Source organism: Salmo salar, chromosome 22 (assembly GCF_965601325.2).
Source record: "Salmo salar chromosome 22, fSalSal1, whole genome shotgun sequence".
In the NCBI taxonomy this organism is placed as follows: domain Eukaryota; kingdom Metazoa; phylum Chordata; class Actinopteri; order Salmoniformes; family Salmonidae; genus Salmo; species Salmo salar.
Window position 1 is genome coordinate 41,431,002 of NC_138312.1, and position 20,707 is coordinate 41,451,708.

Here is a 20,707-nt window from a genome sequence, read left to right on the forward strand (position 1 = left end):
GACTTATGTCATGCACAAAGTAGATGTCCTAACCGACTTGCCAAAACTATAGTTTGTTAACAAGAAATTTGTGGAGTGGTTGAAAAACAAGTTTTAATGACTCCAACCTAAGTGTATGTAAACTTCCGACTTCAACTGTATTTGGCTAAGGTGTATGTAAACTTCCGACTTCAACTGTACATATGAGATGAGTAATACAAGATATGTAAACATTATTAAAGTGACTAGTGTTTCATTATTAAAGTGGCCAGTGATATCAAGTCTGTGTATATAGGGCAGCAGCCTCTAATGTGCTAGTGATGGCTATTTAAAAGTCTGATGGCCGTAAGATAGAAGCTGTTTTTCAGTCTCTCGGTCACAGCTTTGATGCACCCTGTACTGACCTCGCCTTCTGGATGATAGCGGGGTGAACAGGCAGTGGCTCAGGGGGTTGTTGTCCTTGATGATCTTTTTGACATTCCTGTGATTTTGGGATATAATTAAGCAATAAGGCCCGAGGGGGTGTGGTATACTAGGCGTGGTATACTAGGCATATATCACAAACCCAAGGTGCTATTGCTATTATAAACTGGTTGCCAACATAAATAGAACAAAAAACAAGTATTTTTGCATCATACTATGGTATATTGTCTTATATACACACATCTGAAATTCCGTTTCAGCCAATCAGCAGCCAGGACCCAAATTACCCAGTTTACCCAGCAATTACCCATGGCATATTTAAGCAATAAGGCCCGAGGTGTGGTAAATGGGCAATATACCACGGCTAAGTGCTGTTCTTATGCACGACGCAGCGCAGAGTGCCTGGATACATCCCTTAGCCTTGGTATATTGGCCATATATGGGGCGGCAGGTAACCTGGCTTGTAGGACCGTTGGGCCAGTAACCGAAAGGTTGCTGGATCGAATCCCTGAACTGACAAAGTTGCGAGCTGACAAGGTAAAAATCTGTCATTCTGCCCCTGAGCAAGTCTGTGACGCTGATGATGTGGATGACCATTAAGGCAGCCCCCCGCACCTCTCTGATTCAGAGGGGTTGGATTAAATGCGGAAGACACATTTCAGTTGTACAACTGACTAGGTATACCACCCCCACCCCGAGGTGCCTTATTGCTATTATAACCAGGTTACCAACTTAATTAGACCAGTAAATAGTTTTTTTGTTTGTTGTCATACCCGTGGTATACAGTCCAATATACCACAGCTTTCAGCATTCAGGGCTCGAACCAACCGGCTTATACATATACAGTACTTATACTGATTTTATAGATTTCAAGTTGTTTGGTCAGATTGAAAGGATGGGAAAAATAAACAGTATGGAAAAACATTGAGCACTTTTACATACCCAAACAAACATTATATTCTAAATAGTTTTTTTCTTACTCCAAACACTATATAAAAATGAAAAGTAAGATCATCTCAAATATAGATACACTACAGTTTTACTGCAATTACAGGATGAAGGTCAAAACATCAGTCACAAGGGATGATAATCATAATTTTAATTGTAAAAACATAACAATCAAGTAAAAAAAAAATCTAAAATGCATCCAAACACACTTGTTCACCATGCACCACTTTGCTTATCATATCAATTAAATACTTAAAAACAAACGTGGATTTCAAGAAACTCAGGTTACCTGACGTATTTCTGATAGTTTTTTTAAATTCTATTTTCTGTCAGCCAACCAACAGAAGGACAGAAAGAAGGAAACCATTTTCCCGTTGGAACTCTGCCTGACCAACAGCTCAACACAACACACTCATCAGAGTAACTCATCACCTTAAAATAGGTTTGGGAATGTAAAAAAAAACTCTACTTGTAGGAAGACACAATGGCTCTATCTCAAAAAGTATTTCTGTGATTCCCTGCATCCCATTTCCTCACCTCAACCATATTGGAGGAGAAAGTCCAAAATGGGAGGATTCAAGGAAAGACTAATTGAAAAAGAGCCATAGAAAACTGCACATTAGAATTCTCTCCTCCTCCCCCAACCTCCACTTCTTCTTCTTCTCCCCCCTCCATTCTCCCCCACTTCATCCCCTCACTCCTCTCCCCCGGCTACAACCCCTCTCTCCTCTGTGGTCGTCTCTAGGTTCTTGTTGCAGGGGGCGTCGCTAGCTTGCTCTGTCCCTGCTTCCTCCTCCTGTCCGTCTGGGAGTTCCATGTCCAACTCCTCAAAGGAGGAGGAGCTGGAGCTCCTGTTGCTGCGGTCTTCACCTCCTCCTCCCCCTGTTCCTCCTCTGTAGTGTCGGATCAGGGAGGGGACGCTGGATGGGGCTAAGGAGGTCTCTCTGCTGTCTGACAGGAAAACACCACTCCCTGAACTGCACTCACTATTGGAGTCCGCACCTAGTGAGACAGGGAGAGAGAGAGTAAGGGAGAGAGAGGGTAAGAATAGTTAGAAACTGCACTTAGGGAGAAAAAGACACGGGGGGAACAGGTAAGACTAAGGAGAATGCATACAATTTTGTTGGCACTGTGTTACTAAGCAGGATGAATGAAAATTATGAACATATAACATATGTGAATCAACAAACACAGACAGACAGACACACAGACAGACGAGAGCTAGATAGACAGATAAATAGATAGATAGACAATACATATAGACGGACAGACAAGACACTTTAAACAATGCCACTTTAATAATGTTTACATATCTTACATTCCTCATATCATATGTATATACTGTATTTTATACCATCTATTGCACCTTGCTTATGCCGCTCGGCCATCACACATCCATATATTTATATGTACATATTCTCATTCACCCCCCTTTAGATTTGTGTGTATTAGGTAGTTGTTGGGGAACTGTTAGATTACTTGTTAGATATTACTGCACTGTCGGAACCAGAAGCACAAGCATTTCGCTACACTCGCATTAACATTTGCTAACCATGTTTATGTGACAATAAACATTTGATTTCAGTGGCCAGACGAAAGCCACTCCTCAGTAAAAGGCACATGACGGCCCGCTTGCAGTTTGCCAAAAGGCACCTAAAGACTCTCAGACCATGAGAAACAAGATTCTCTGGTCTGATGAATCCCTACGGTGAAGCATGATGGTGGCAGAATCATGCTGTGGCGATGTTTTTCAGCGCCAGGGACTGGGAGACTAGTCAGGACCGAGGCAAAGCTGAACAGAGCAAAGTAGAGAGATCCTTGATGAAAACCTGCTCCAGAGTTCTCAGGACCTCAGATTGTGGTGAAGGTTCACCTTCCAACTGGACAATGACCATATGCACACAGCCAAGACAATGCAGGAGTGGCTTTGGAACAAGTCTCTGAATGTTCTTGAGTGGCCCAGCCAGAGCCCGGACTTGAACCTGATCTAACATCTCTGGAGACACCTGTTAATAGCTGTGCAGCGACACTCCCCATCCAACCTGACAAAGCTTGAGTGGATCTGCAGAGAGGAATGGGAGAAACTCCCCAAATACAGGTGTGCCAAGCTTACATACATCACACACACACACACACACACACACACACACACACACACACACACACACACACACACACACACACACACACACACACACACACACACACACACACACACACACACACACACACACACACACACACGGGATTGGAAATGATGCAGACAATTACTTGATGGTTCAACAATCTATCAGCAATATTAAAGCTGATCCACCCCCTACATTCAAAAAAATGAGCTGCTCAACTAGACCTTGATAAACTATATATGTGTATATATATATGTATACTGCTCAAAAGAATAAAGGGAACACTTAAACAACACAATGTAAACAACACAATGTAACAATGTCAGTTAGGATCACCACTTTATTTTAAGAATGTGAAATAATAGTAGAGAGAATGATTTATTTGAGCTTATATTTCTTTCATCACATTCCTAGTGGGTCAGAAGTTTACAAACACTCAATTAGTATTTGGTAGCATTGTCTTAAAATTGTTAAACTTGGGTCAAACATTTCAAGTAGCCTTCCACAAGCTTCCCACAATAAGTTAGGTGAATTTTGGCCCATTCCTCCTGACAGAGCTGGTGTAACTGAGTCATGTTTGTAGGCCTCCATGCTTGCACACTCTTTTTCAGTTCTGCCCACAAATTTTCTATGGGACTGAGGTCAGGGCTTTGTGATGGCCATTCCAATACCTTGACTTTGTTATCCGTAAGCCATTTTGCCACAACTTTGGAAGTATTCTCGGGGTCATTGTCTATTTGGAAGACCCATTTGCGACCAAGTTTTAACTTCCTGACTGATGTCTAGAGATGTCGCATAAATATATCCACATAATTGTCCTGCCTCATGATGCCATCTATTTTGTGAAGTGCACCAGTCTCTCCTGCAGCAAAGCACACCAACAACATGATGCTGCCACCCCCGTGCTTCACAGTTGGGATGGTGTTCTTTGGCTTGCAAGTCTCCCCCTTTTTCCTCCAAACATAACGATGGTCATTATGGCCAAACAGTTATATTTTTGTTTCATCAGACCAGAGGACATTTCTCCAAAAAGCAGGACCTTTGTCCCCATGTGCAGTTGCAAACCGTAGTCTGGCTTTTTTATGGTGGTTTGGAGCAGTGGCTTCTTCCTTGCTGAGTGGCCTTTCAGGTTATGTCAATATAGGGCTCTTTTCACTGTGGATATAGATACTTTTGTACCTGTTTCCTCCAGCATCTTCACAAGGTCCTTTGCTGTTGTTCTGGGATTGATTTGCACTTTTCTCACCAAAGTACGTTCATCTCTAGGAGAAAAACAACAGGTGTAGACCTTACAGTGAAATGCTTACTTATGAGCCCCTAACCAACAATGTAGTTTAAAAAAAGACATAAGAATAAGAGATAAAATTAACAAGTAATTAAAGAGCAGCAGTGAAATAACAATAGCGAGACTATATACAGGGGGGTACCGATACAGAGTCAATGTACGGGGGCACCGGTTTCTTTGAGGTAGTGTGTACATGTAGGCAGAGTTATTCAAGTGACTATGCATAGATGACTGAGAGTAGCAGTGGTGTAACAGGGGGTGAGGTGTGGGGCACTGCAAATAGTCTTGGTAGTCATTTGACTAGATGTTCAGGAGTCTTATGGCTTGGGGGTAGAAGTTGTTTAGAAGCCTCTTGGACCTAGACTTGGCGCTCTGGTACCGTGCGGTAGCAATTTTTAGGGCCTTCCTCTGACACCGCCTGGTGTAGAGATCCTGGATGGCAGGCAGCTTAGCCCCAGTGATGTACTGGGCCGTACGCACTACCCTCTGTAGTGTCTTGCGGTCAGAGGCCGAGCAGTTGCCGTACCAGGCAGTGATGCAACCAGTCAGGATGCTCTCGATGTTGCAGCTGTAGAACCTTTTGAGGATCTCAGGACCCATGCCAAATACTTTTAGTTTCCTGAGGGGGAATAGGCTTTGTCGTGCCCCCTTCAGGACTGTCTTGGTGTGTTTGGACCATTCTAGTTTGTTGTTGATGTGGAAACCAAGGAACTTGAAGCTCTCAACCTGCTCCACTACAGCCCCGTCGATGAGAATGGGGGCGTGCTCGGTCCTCCTTTTCCTGTAGTCCACAATAATCTCCTTAGTCTTGGTTACGTTGAGGGATAGGTTGTTATTCTGGCACCACCCGGCCAGGTCTCTGACTTCCTCCCTATAGGCTGTCTCGTCGTTGTCGGTGATCAGGCCTATCACTGTTGTGTCATCAGCAAACTTAATGATGGTGTTGGAGTCGTGCCTGGCCATGCAGTCGTGGGTGAACAAGGAGTACAGGAGGGGACTGAGCACGCACCCCTGGGGAGCTCCAGTGTTGAGGATCAGCGTGGCAGATGTGTTGCTACCTACCCTCACCACCTGGGGGCGGCCCATCAGGAAGTCCAGGATCCAGTTGCAGAGGGAGGTGTTTAGTCCCAGGATCCTTAGCTTAGTGATGAGCTTTGAGGATACTATGGTGTTGAACGCTGAGCTGTAGTCAATGAATAGCATTCTCACGTAAGTGTTCCTTTTGTCCAGGTGGGAAAGGGCAGTGTGGAGTGCAAGAGATTGCATCATTTGTGGATCTGTTTGGGCGGTATGCAAATTGGAGTGGGTCTAGGGTTTCTGGGATAATGGTGTTGATGTGGGCCATTACCAACCTTTCAAAGCACTTCATGGCTACATACATGAGTGCTACGGGTCTGTAGTCATTTAGGCAGGTTGCCTTTGTGTTCTCGGGCACAGGGACTATGGTGGTCTGCTTGAAACATGTTGCTATTACAGACTTAATCAGGGACATGTTGAAAATGTCAGTGAAGACACCTGCCAGTTGGTCAGCACATGCCCGGAGCACACGTCCTGGTAATCCGTCTGGCCCCGCAGCCTTGTGTATGTTGACCTGTTTAAAGGTCTTACTCACATCGACTACGGAGAGCGTGATGACAGTCGCCTGGAACAGCTGATGCTCTCATGCATGCCTCAGTGTTGTTTGCCTCGAAGCGAGCATAGAAGTGATTTAGCTCGTCTGGTAGGCTCGTGTCACTGGGCAGCTCGCGGCTGTGTACATCAACTTTATATGACCTTATTTGCGAGTGTCGGTGGAAAGTTTTTGGGGACATGACAAAAACATGAATACATGCTAATAATAGCTAAACAGTTAACTAGAGGGATAACTAGCCAGGCTACAATATATGTTTTGAATTACAAACCTAGTTAGTCTGTTTCTATCATATTTTATAGGCTAGGCCTGCCTGCTGCTAAAATGTCTAACTGTAGTCTCTCCTTGAGCAATGGACCACTCGCACACATGCAGGTGATACGTGCACATACTGTACGGAGACGCTAAAATGTCATATTCTGATCCTGGCTGATATGTTGATTATTATGTGATTGATCAAATATTTTAAAACTGTGCCTAATAAATGATATGTCTATGTCAGTGTTTTTGCAGCAGAGTGATGGTTTGGTTTGTTAGTTCTGCAGTGTACCTAATAGCAGATAGGACAGACAGGATCCTTCCTAATGTTTATTTATCTCATTCTGTCACAGTGGCACGCATGCACGCACGCACGCACACACACCACCCAAGGACAGAGAGGGAGAGAAAAAGACAGAGAGACTGCAGATGAACAGAGTGAGAAAGATAGAGAGACAAAGAGTAGCAGAGAGACAGAGAGAGAGATGAAGTTGAAGCTGATAGGAAATGTCAGACTCACCAAAGACTGAGCTGTTGACAGCAGTTTATATTAAAGGGTTTACCACCTGTCTATCTCTTTCCATATCACTCCAAATTGACCAATGTGCAACTAATGAAATGACACCAAACAACACTGTCAGGACAATAAGGCAAGACCATTTCCTCCTGTGTGACTTCAGTTAGCCTACACTTGGCGACATGAGTAAAATTATAGTAAATGGCTATGAAAAAATGTGTTGTACACACAGACACAAACTCACAACCAATGGCTTTTTGTCTGAATAAAACTGCCTCATTGCAGTGCAACTGAAATCTAGTCAAGAGCTGTCGCTGATTAATTCACACTAGACTAATTTACATGTGATGGATAGGAGGTAGTGGAAACTGAAATCTGACAGTGAACAGCACACACACACACACACACACACACACACACACACACACACACACACACACACACACACACACACACACACACACACACACACACACACACACACACACACACACACACGCTTCTGCCTGGCTTAAATTTGAGAGGAAATGTTCAGTGGTGCCTTCAGGCTACCAGCTAGCTAGTCTTCCCATCCTTCAAAACTATAATCAATCCATTATTGCTACTTGCTTATATAGTATGTGAAATATTGTGTGGAACCTTTAGTTTGTTACCATTTAATGTGCTTTCTCCAAAGGATTTTTAAAAACCATTCTCAAAAAGCCATAGGCAATACTGAGCAGTGAGATACAGGCTAGCACAGCTACAGTGGGGCAAAAAAGTATTTAGTCAGCCACCAATTGTGCAAGTTGCCCCACTTAAAAAGATGAGAGAGGCCTGTAATTTTCATCATAGGTACACTTCAACTATGACAGACAAAATTAGAAAAGAAATTCCAGGAAATCACATTGTAGGATTTTTTATGAATTTATTTGCAAATTATGGTGGAAAATAAGTATTTGGTGAATAACAAAAGTTTATCTCAATACTTTGTTATATACCCTTTGTTGGCAATGACACAGGTCAAACATTTTCTGTAAGTCTTCACAAGGTTTTCACACACTGTTGCTGGTATTTTGGCCCATTCCTCCATGCAGATCTCCTCTAGAGCAGTGATGTTTTGGGGCTGTCGCTGGGCAACACGGACTTTCAACTCCCTCCAAAGATTTTCTATGGGGTTGAGATCTGGAGACTGGCTAGGCCACTCCAGGACCTTGAAATGCTTCTTACGAAGCCACTCCTTCGTTGCCCGGGCGGTGTGTTTGGGATCATTGTCATGCTGAAAGACCCAGCCACGTTTCATCTTCAATGCCCTTGCTGATGGAAGGAGGTTTTCACTCAAAATCTCACGATACATGGCCCCATTCATTCTTTCCTTTACACGGATCAGTCGTCCTGATCCCTTTGCAGAAAAACAGCCCCAAAGCATGATGTTTCCACCCCCATGCTTCACAGTAGGTATGGTGTTCTTTGGATGCAACTCAGCATTCTTTGTCCTCCAAACACGACGAGTTGAGTTTTTACCAAAAAGTTATATTTTGGTTTCATCTGACCATATGACATTCTCCCAATCCTCTTCTGGTTCATCCAAATGCTCTCTAGCTAACTTCAGACGGGCCTGGACATGTACTGGCTTAAGCAGGGGGACACGTCTGGCATTGCAGGATTTGAGTCCCTGGCGGCATAGTGTGTTACTGATGGTAGGCTTTGTTACTTTGGTCCCAGCTCTCTGCAGGTCATTCACTAGGTCCCCCCGTGTGCTTCTGGGATTTTTGCTCACCGTTCTTGTGATCATTTTGACCCCACGGGGTGAGATCTTAAGTGGAGCCCCAGATCGAGGGAGATTATCAGTGGTCTTGTATGTCTTCCATTTCCTAATAATTGCTCCCACAGTTGATTTCTTCAAACCAAGCTGCTTACCTATTGCAGATTCAGTCTTCTCAGCCTGGTGCAGGTCTACAATTTTGTTTCTGGTGTCCTTTGACAGCTCTTTGGTCTTGGCCATAGTGGAGTTTGGAGTGTGACTGTTTGAGGTTGTGGACAGGTGTCTTTAATACTGATAACAAGTTCAAATAGGTGCCATTAATACAGGTAACAAGTGGAGGACAGAGGAGCCTCTTAAAGAAGAAGTTACAGGTCTGTGAGAGCCAGAAATCTTGCTTGATGTAGGTGACCAAATACTTATTTTCCACCATAATTTACAAATAAATTCCAAAAAAATCCTACAAAGTGATTTTCTGGATTTTCTTTCTCATTTTGTCTGACATAGTTGACGTGTACCTATGATGAAAATTACAGCCCTCTCTCATCTTTTGAAGTGGGAGAACTTGCACAATTGGTGGCTGACTAAATACTTTTTTGCCCCACTGTATATGTCAGAAACTATGAAAAGAAACTAGCAGCAAAATGCAAGTGCAAATCCATACCATGTTCACCCACTCTTCAGTGCACCCTTACATGTTAGTAAAAGACAGAGAGGAAAGGGTGACTTTGAGATGGACGGGAGGCTGACAGAGGGAGGGGAGGCGGGTTTGTGGAGTTGGCTGGCCCTGTCACAAATACAGGGGGCGATGGTCCGAGAAGGCCCCTTGTGTTCCACTGACCTCTGTGAGATGAGACCAGTCAGTGATAGGACAATGGGTACCTGTCACAGTATCATATCACACACACACACACACACACACACACACACACACACACACACACACACACACACACACACACACACACACACACACACACACACACACACACACACACACACACACACACACACACACACACACACACACGCCGGGGACACAGGGAATAGAGAGGAGCTGGATTTGTCACTGTTACTCAACATTCAGTAGGTCTGCAGCCATGTGTGGAGGGGACAGAGAGAGAGAGATGACATCTTCTGGTTGCCATGAGTGTCATGGGTGTGTGTGCACATGCTTGTGTGTGTGTGTGTGTGTTGCACATTTTACATCCCAATCTACTACTGAAGATCCTGAGTCGTGCAGACAGAATGGTGTTGAGTTATTCCCAGCTGAAGTCCCAGTCTCTGTGCTTGCCTTGGAGGACTTTTGTTGTGGAGTTAGATCAGTTAGATAACTGGGTCCAAATCCCAGTTTGTCTCTGTGTAAGTGTGTGTGTAAGTGTGTGTTGGCCAGCAGGCAGCTAGATTAGGCTGGCTTTACAGGAAAGCTTCGTCTCAGCCCAGTTTCTCACAGCCTGTATGGGCTGTCTTCCTACCACAGACATACTGCCACACTGCTCTGCTCTCCTGTATGTGTGTGTCTGTGTGTTTCTGTACGTGGTGGAAAGTTGAGGTGAAAGTATCAGTGACTGAATGCAAAATAAAGTGTGCGTGTGTGGTGTCATCTGTGTGTGTGTGTGTGTATGTATGTGTGTGTGTGTGTGTGTGTGTGTGTGTGTGTGTGTGTGTGTGTGTGTGTGTGTGTGTGTGTGTGTGTGTATCTGTTGCATGTGTGTGCAGAACTGATGTCCCACTGGTGTATTAGGCTGGAAAATGTGATTCCTCACGGTGAGAGAGGACAGGTCATCAAACATTGAGAGGGTCCACACACACACGACATCCCACTGCTACCCTGTGCGCACGCACGCACGCCCACACACCCACACACACACCCTGTTACTGCTCTCTTCCTCTGTTCTCTAAGATCACATCAACACAGCATGGCCCTGCCATGGGCTACTACATTGACGAAACGCTGCAGCCGCAACAATTATATTTCTCTCTCAGTGTGTAGTCACCCCCCAATGTGCACAGGTATTCACACCACACACACATAAATGTTTCGATAGATAATTCTGCCTGCACACACATTTCACCCTCAGGTTTTCTATCACCCACTCTCCATGCATTTACACACACTACATCTGTCCACCCCCAACACACACCTGCCTGTATGTCCATCCCCCAGCCCACCACGCTGTGCCCCGCCGCCTGCCTGTAGGTCCATCCCCCAGCCCACCACTCTGTGCCCCGCCCCGCCGCCTGCCTGTAGGTCCATCCCCCAGCCCACCACTCTGTGCCCCACCCCGCCGCCTGCCTGTAGGTCCATCCCCCAGCCCACCACTCTGTGCCCCGCCCCGCCGCCTGCCTGTAGGTCCATCCCCCAGCCCACCACGCTGTGCCCCACCCCGCCGCCTGCCTGTAGGTCCATCCCCCAGCCCACCACGCTGTGCCCCACCCCGCCGCCTGCCTGTAGGTCCATCCCCCAGCCCACCACGCTGTGCCCCACCCCGCCGCCTGCCTGTAGGTCCATCCCCCAGCCCACCACGCTGTGCCCCACCCCGCCGCCTGCCTGTAGGTCCATCCCCCAGCCCACCACGCTGTGCCCCGCCCCGCCGCCTGCCTGTAGGTCCATCCCCCAGCCCACCACGCTGTGCCCCGCCCCACTACCTGCCTGTAGGTCCATCCCCCAGCCCACCACGCTGTGCCCCGCCCCGCTGCCTGCCTGTAGGCCAGGACCAGGCCCAGGCTGCCTCCCCTCCCCGCCCTTCCCTTGTGGCTGGAGTAATGTTAATGGCTCACTTGACAGGTTAAGGGCTGAGTGGAAGATGATTTAAAGGGAAATCAGGCAAGCTGAAGCAGTAGGCCAAGCTCACGGCTCCTGGAAGCATATCTCTCAGAGATATAGCCTTCCCGGTCTATGGTAGATATGAAGTCACAGCTATGTGTTGACTTAGATCACTCAACTTTCTCATCTTATCAGTTTGTGCAGAGTCATCCATGGAATTAGGTCTAGGCAAATATGTGGCCCTCAGTACCTACTATGGAATCTGCCAAGAGTCAAACAGATGGATATACAGGTCTGATGTTCTCTCTGTCAGACACTGACACCCCCCCTCCATACACTCCCACAGTGACAGACAGACAGTGTGTACAACACCTCCATGACACACCCACAGCAACACATTCTATCTCTGGTAATGTTTGGGTGGAGACTAATCTTGTGCACCATCTCACTATCAAGTGTTATCTGCAGCTCTCTCTCTCGCTCGCTCACTAAAACATTAATTCTCTATTTTGGCTCCCCTCCAAGTCTCACTTCTAGTCTGACCCCTCTTTATTTCCTTTAAATCGCCTTTTTGACTATGTTCTGCTTCAAAACTACCTGCATGAGTGTCTGTCCAAATTATTTGGACAGACACTCATGAGCCAATATAGCCAGTCAAGAGCCAATATATCCAGTCAAGAGCCAATATATCCAGTCAAGAGCCAATATATCCAGTCAAGAGCCAATATAGCCAGTCAAGAGCCAATATGCCCAGTCAAGAGCCAATATAGGCAGTCAAGAGCCAATATATCCAGTCATTCCTAAACATATCCTCATAAAGCAGTTACATTGGCTGTGTCTCAAATGGTCCCTATATAGCCTATAGGGCTCTAGTCAAAAGTAGTGCCCTATGGAAGGCAATAGGGAGTCATTTGGGATGCAGCCACTGTTAGTATTCATAAACCTCACCTCTCATTCTTGCTGTTGATTAAACATTAGGTGCCATGCCACAGTGTTAATGGAGCCCAGGGGACTCTGCTACAGCCCAGCCCAGTCTAGTATGGGTGAGCACTGAGCAGCATCAGGCCATACATATGGTGGTGGTGAAGGACAGACCCCTAGTAAGTGACGTCTACCCAGGTGTGTGTGTTTGTGTGTTTTATGGGCATATGGTGGTGGTGGTGGCTGTGACCAGCCCCCTGGTGAGTGACAGCAGTGTTCTGTGGGTCTTAGCCTTTCATTAGCACCTGACAGGGTGTCACTCACAGGATACAGTGTGTGTGTGTATGTGTGTGTGTCACTCACAGGATACAGTGTGTGTGTGTGTGTGTGTGTGTGTGTGTGTGTGTGTGTGTGTGTGTGTGTATATATATATATATATATATATATATATGTGTGTGTCACTCACAGGACAAGAGCACACCCTAGGAGCCTAGCTCATAAACATAGGCACACTACGACACACCGTGGGGATTCAGCTCATACACACCACCAACAAGGTCCAAATCCCTTTGGTACCAACTGGAAACTGAAATGATGCGACAATAACACACAAAACATATACTGTATACGTTTAGAAATGTTTTGTCCAATTTAATTATACATAGATTTGATCGTTTTTCAAAAATACACTATTCTCTGCTAATACCATGGAGTCACCTGTTATTCTGTGGATCACCATTACATTCACATTATGTGTATTTCTCTGCCAACTACCCATCTGTGTTCTAACACCTTCCAATGTGGACAGTCATATCCATTACTACTAGTGATTCAATCAGTTAACAAAGAAGCATAGGCCTACTGGTTCCCCTGCTTATTGACTGGGAAATGGCCTCAAAGACAAAGCGGTGAGCTCACAATCCATATCAGGATTGTGCTTCCATTGATACTGTATGTATTCCTTAACATATATAGTACAGTATGCCCATGGATGTAATAATGTAGGGCAGGGGTTTTCAACTCTTACCCTATGAGGTCCAGAGCATGCTGGTTTTCTGTTCTACTTGATAATTGCACCAACCTGGTGTCTCAGGTTTAAATCAGTCCCTGATTAAAGGGCAACAATGAAAAAAAGCAGTGGAACTGGCTTCAAAGTCAAGAGTTGAATTTGATGGATGTTGGGTGTCCAATCAAAACCCATCTTTTGACCAATGGGAAAAATAAATGTTTAAAATTGTCTTTCTGTTTAAAATGTATTGAAGTTTTTACCCTTGTAGGATGGCCAAAATTAAGCAGACAAAATTAATGGAGCCCAGAGAAGAAGAAAAAAGGTAAAAAATCTGGAAAATAGCGTCAGCTAGGCTGGATACTGTGCGAGAATTAAGGCTAACTGACAGGCTCAGCGTTGATCTTGTCATCCTTCTTGAATCCGGAAGACATAAAACAACAGAGATCTATATAGTTTTTGAGACACGACATGGTAGAGAAATGAACATTGAATTCTCTGGCACCAGCTCTGGTGGACATTCCTGCAGTAAGCATGCCAATTGCACGCTTGAGACATCTACGGCATTGTGTTGTGTGACAAAACTGCACATTTTAGACTGGCCTTTTATTGTCCACAGCACAAAGTGCACCTGTGTAACGATCACGCAGTTTAAAAAAATTTGTGCACAAAATTTGAGACAAATAAGCTTTTGTACATACGGAACATTTCTGGGATCTTTAATTTCAGTTCATGAAACCAACATGTTTATATTTTTGTTCAGTGTAGCTTTTTGCAACCCATGGAAACAACTTTGCAGACTACCACCACAACATGTCAAATCCCCAAAAGTCGCTGGGAGAAAGCTGCACCGCTCTGTCAACATAGTTCAGTGCTTATTATCGGATGTATTAGATCACGAAATCTGACTTTTAGGATATAATGTTAAAGATATTTTAGAGAAAGACCCAACTGAACTATTCAGAACATGAAGAATCATATTTGTCTTGGTATAATGCATTTTATAATATAAGGAAGTGAAATTTCATCACCAAATCATGTTTTCACCCATTCTGGGCAGAGTGGGTGGTCACCCCAAATAATGTTCTCTACTTGTACAGTACTAGGTATAGCCCAGTGGAGGGTGTGTGTGTGTGTGTGTGTGTCTCTAGGGCAGGAATATCTAACCCTGTTCTTGGAGAGCTACCCTAATCTAGTGCACCTGGCTGATAAGATGAATCAGGTTAGTTACAACTGGGGTTGGAGCAAAAATCTACAGGAGGGTAGCTCTCCAGGAACAGGGCTGGAGAGCCCTGGTCTAGGGCCTACTGTAGTGTACCTGTGATGTCGGTCCCTCTGTCCTCCTCAGAGTCATTGTCTCCCAGCAGCCTCCTGTCTGGTGCTTGGCGGACCTCTGGTACGTAGAAATCTCCCTGGCGAGCCAGAGGACTCATGTAGTGGATCAGGTCATCTCTGTAGATCTCCAGGCATGGGTGTGCACACAACTTTCTCTCCTGGGGGGAGAGAGGGAGGGGAAGGGAAGGGAGAGAGAGAGGGAGGGAGGCAATAAACAGAAGGTGAGAAACAAGGGAGCTTACATTACACAGGATTATACAAGTCATGGGAAATGGAGGCCTAGCTGCACGGACACATGCATACGCACACACACAATGTTGTATCGTAGATATGAAGTGGTGTAATAATGTTATATGTACTGGTTTATTTTTTGCCTTAATTCGTTTAGACCCAAGGAAGAGTAGCCACACACACACACACACACACACACACACACACACACACACACACACACACACACACACACACACACACACACACACACACACACACACACACACACACTTCTTGTCGAGGGTGGACTTAACGGGGCTGAGGCCCGTCTTGTCCTATCAGTAAGATGGCAACATTGTGGCGCATCGCTCTAGGCAACTGAAACACAGAAAACAAACATACTGAGGTACTATAGTTGCTCCTAATATTCACGCATTTCCAATAAAATGTCATGACAACTTTAATAAGAACTGGACAAAGACAGTGTATACATGTACAGTATGTTCTCTGTAGACATACAGTGGGGTCGGAAATGATTGACACCCTTGATAAAGATGAGCAATAATGACTGTATAAAATAAATAATACAAATACTAAGCTATATTTTATGCAACAAATTGGATAAATGATATGTTATACCAATACAATCGTTCAGAGAAAGATTTTGTTTCACAAGTAATAATTTTTGTCTCAAAAAGGTAGGGGTCAAAATGATTGACACCTCTTATAAATAAAGTAGTCAAAGGTTTAGTCCTATCTGACATGAGTTGGAGGCTGAAGGACACATGACCTCTATAGTAACTGCTATGTTGTGTTACTTTAATCCATTTTTCTAATAATGCCAGTGTACATAAAACCGTTAATAACAGACAAGCCTTTGAAGGTCTAGTCACATGCGGTGAACCTAATAAAAATGGATGATGCCTGAGGTGCGTTTGTCTGTACTACATGTGCATACGTATGTGTGCCCAACGCCCTCTTGCGTATGTGGATGTGTGTTTGTGTAAATGTGTGTGCGTTTATGTGTGTGTGCGTACGTTCATATGCTTTTAGATAAATGTACGAATTGGTGAATGATCAGGCTGATGTACAAGAGAGACTGGCAATAAGTCACTACTTAATATCAGACCTGGGAAACTGAGTCGTCCTCGGTCCCTCCTTCCCATCACCCCCTTCTCCCCCCTACACCATGGCTTTGATCCTCTGCTCTGTCTTTAATGCATGAATAACCTATCTGGCTTTAACCAGGCAGGCAGGCATGCAGAATGAAAGCCCTGTATGTTGTTCGTCCCCCTCTCCTGTCCTCTAGAAGAGAAGTGGAGGGGAGTTCCCCCTGCTTGTTAACTTTTAATGCACACCATTTTCTTATTCTGCTCACACAAGCCGGACCAGGCAGATGGCTGACGTTTTTTACTTTACATGCACGGTCAACAATCATACATTGGCATGGCATCTTCGCTCACACACACACCCACCCGATGGGCCCGTGGAGGGGGGCTCCTTAAAAAACACCTACACTACACAATCTCATCATCTTTCTGCCCAACGGTCTTTCAGCCTACGCACTGTAGTGACAACAGCAAGGTTCCCCCTCTCTTCATAGCTGCCAGAGCCCTCCAACTGTCTGTAATTAAATGAACCTACTATTAAATATTTATGGATTTTCTCTTCAAAAACATCAGAATACCTCTGTTTTGTGTGGGCTTACGACAGGAACTCTCACACACACACACACACAGTTTGTGACATTTCCAGTGAACCACTGAGATGTGAAAGGTGTCACGTGTCAGTTCTGTCCAGTTTCAAACATGTTTTCCTTGAAAAGGAAAGGATGTCTTCATCAGTTCAGGTGGGATTCATCAGTTCAGGTGGGATTCATCAGTTCAGGTGGGATTCATCAGGTCAGGTGGGATTCATCAGGTCAGGTGGGATTCATCAGTTCAGGTGGGATTCATCAGGTCAGGTGGGATTCATCAGTTCAGGTGGGATTCATCAGTTCAGGTGGGATTCATCAGTTCAGGTGGGATTCATCGGGTCAGGTGGGATTCATCAGGTCAGGTGGGATTCATCAGTTCCGGTGGGATTCATCAGTTCAGGTGGGATTCATCAGTTCAGGTGGGATTCATCAGTTCCGGTAGGATTCATGTTCAGGTGGGATTCATCAGTTCCGGTAGGATTCATCAGTTCCGGTGGGATTCATCAGTTCAGGTGGGATTCATCAGTTCAGGTGGGATTCATCAGTTCCGGTAGGATTCATCAGTTCAGGTAGGATTCATCAGTTCAGGTGGGATTCATCAGTTCAGGTGGGATTCATCAGTTCAGGTGGCATGCATTGAAACGCATGGCAAAATGACTATGAATTAACGGACTTGTTTTCTAAAATAATCAATTGTAAACACCATATTAAGGTGGGACGTTCATTGTATGACAAGAAAAAAATAGCAGGTCTATTTTGCTCAAGGAGATAGCACATTCTGTCTGTCCACGATTCATTGTTGGAACATGGCGGCTCTCAATACCGATATAAAACCAGTATTTGTCAATATATGAGGTGTTGGCAGCTGCATATGCTATTCTCGTTGAGCGTGGCAACATAATATTAATGTTTTATCCACAAGTCTCTGTTGTAATCTACGGGGAAGCCAAAATGTACCTTAGCCAAATACATTTAAACTCAGTTTTCACAATTCCTGACATTTAATCCTAGTAAACATTCCCTGTCTTAGGTCAGTTAGGATCACCACTTTATTTTAAGAATGTGAAATGTCAGAATAATACTAGAGAGAATGATATATCTCAGCTTTTATTTCTTTCATCACATTCCCAGTGGGTCAGAAGTTTACATACACTCAATTAGTATTTGGTAGCATTGCTTTTAAATTGTTTAACTTGGGTCAAACGTTTCGGGTAGCCTTCCACAAGCTTCCCACAATAAGTTGGGTGAATTTTGGCCCATTCCTCCTAACAGAGCTGGTTCAACTGAGTCAGGTTTGTATGGGAATGTGATGAAAAAAATAAAAGCTGAAATAAATCATTCTCTCTAGTATAATTCTGACATTTCACATTCTTAAAATAAAGTGGTGATCCTAACTTACCTAAGACAGGGAATTTTTACTAGGATTAAATGTCAGGAATTGTGAAAAACTGAGTTCAAATATATTTGGCTAAGGTGTATGTAAACTTCCGACTTCAACTGTAAGTAAAGAAATAGAAACAACAGTAAAAAGACAGTGAAAAATAACAGTAGCGTGGCTATATACAGTCACCGGTTAGTTGGGCTAATTGAGGTATGACATGACTCTCTCCTAACACAAACGACATTCATTGCTGCTACAATTTGTTTTTCATCCTGCTGCTCAGCCACTTTACGCCTGATTTTATGCATAACTACCTCAGCTATTACTGATATCATTATTGATATTGTTCTTTTACATAGTGTCAATATAAAGAAAATAATATACACTATCTATTTCTGATATTGCTACTATGCAAGTAACCATTTCGCTGTACCGTTTACAACTTCTGTGGAGACCCATCCACTAAGCAATATGTGGCTGGGGGTTATAGCATTTCTTTCACATGACCCATCAATTTAGACAAGTGTGTCTGGGTAAGCGTCATCTAATATTTATATCTGGATACTTTCTGATTACCTGGAATTTGTCCTTATTGTAGGCTACTACTTTCCCCACTTTTAGTCTTAATCTTTACTACTCACTGTTTAGCACATGACCTCACATGTGAATCCTTGAAGAGATGGGTGGGGCTGGCTTAAGAGGGTGTGAACAATGCTGAATGGGTGTAGACAAAGGGGAGCTCTCCAGTAGGTACCAACCTATTCAAAGGCCATTTTCTCAAAAGTGAGATTATCTTTCAAAGCAGAATTACTTTCCCATTGTTCCTCAAATGCAGTGTATGATATACCATTTTGTAGCTCTGTCTCTGCCTGTATCCGATGTAAAAAAAAACTATTTCAAATTTTGCTACATAAGACCGAATCATGGCGGTCGGTCACAAATTTTGACGAATATTATGGTTGAAAACCCTACATACAGAGAACAGTTTTTGAGAGCAACGTTACACTGACTGGGGGCTGTTTACTTGTGGGGCACCAGCGCATTGATTCAACACATGGGCAAACTGTGGCAATAAGTTGGAAGCAACGTGGCAATATAAGTTGGAAACTATTCCCCTACAATTGTTTTTGCTACTGTTAAGGAGAGATGTCCAGTCCCATATAGGCTACTACACAATTGCTATTTAATAATTTTTTTAAATATGTATTTGGTCCCCCCTTTGCTGCCATAACAGCCTCCACTCTTCTGAGAAGCCTTTCCACTAGATGTTGGAACATTGCTGCGGGGACTTGTTTCCAGTCAACCACAAGAGCATTAGTGAGGACGGGCACTGATGTTGGGTGATTAGGCCTTGCAGTCGGCGTTCCAATTCAGGGCTCTGTGCAGGACGCGTTTCCACTGCTCCAAAGTCCAACGGTGGCGAGGTTTACACCACTCCAGCCGACGCTTGGCATTGCACATGGTGATCTTAGGCTTGTGTGCTGGGCCATGGAAACCCATTTGATGAATCTCCCAATGAGCAGTTCTTGGGCTGACGTTGCTTCCAGAGGGAGTTTGGAACTCGGTAGTTAGTGTTGCAACCGAGGACGGACAATTGTTACACGCTATGCACTTCAGCATTTGGCGGTCCCGCTCTGTGAGCTTGTGTGGCCTACCACTTCGTGGCTGAGCCGTTATTGCTCCTAGACGTTTCCACTTCATAATAACAGCACTTACAGTTGACTGTGACAGCTCTAGCATTGCAGAAATTTGACAAATTGACTTGTTGGAAAGGTGCCATCCAATGAAGGTGCCACATTGAAAGTCACTGTGGCATATGATCGTACGTTTTTTGATTCTCTAAAAAACATAGTTATAATTAACTGAATTCCATCTGGTTACTGGGACAGACATAAACACCATTTTGGGACAAATATAATAAGACCAACTACAATCCACACGCAACCAAGGCTCTCCAACATACAGGCCTACTCTCTGATTATAAACTTATTGATGCCTGGCGAGCACATAATCCAAAGGCAAACGAGTACACTTTCTACTCAAACAGGCATAATACATTCTCCCGAATCGATTTTATAAAACTCTATTTTCTAAAATTAAGAAAATCTAAATTCGCTTGTCCGATCACAACGCCTACTACTGCCAACTACACATTTCAGAATCTCCTAAAAAAGCCACAAGATGGTGTTTCAACATTTCATTACTAAAAAATCCAGTGATCAATTTAAAATGTAATTTAATGAATTCAAATTGATTAATAAAAATTCAGCCGATGACCCCCAGATTTTAAAGGGATGACACTAAAGGTTTTATTAAAATAATGCAACTACATTTAAATCTGGGTTGAATAAACCATAATTAAATAAGATATCATAATTGGAAATGTTAACTGCGTTGGAGCATTCTCAACAAACACTTTTTTTGGGCCAACAAGCTACACAGTAATGATCAATTAGCTGATATAGAAACTATTGAATCTGA

At 44.1% G+C, this 20,707-nt stretch overlaps 1 protein-coding gene across 1 annotated transcript in view; it reads right to left on the reverse strand.

Annotated features, from left to right (window-relative positions):
• Nucleotides 1–1,476: 1,476 nt before the first annotated feature.
• The window catches only part of LOC106583522 (testis-expressed protein 264), an 84,265-nt gene continuing 65,034 nt past the window's right edge, over nt 1,477–20,707 (reverse strand). Inside the window, exons 3-4 of the mRNA XM_014167803.3 lie at nt 14,920–15,094; nt 1,477–2,352 (exon numbers count right to left, since the gene is read on the reverse strand). Coding sequence (XP_014023278.1) covers nt 2,045–2,352; nt 14,920–15,094 — 483 coding nt within the window. The 3' untranslated portion in view covers nt 1,477–2,044. The remainder of the gene's footprint in view (nt 2,353–14,919; nt 15,095–20,707) is intronic.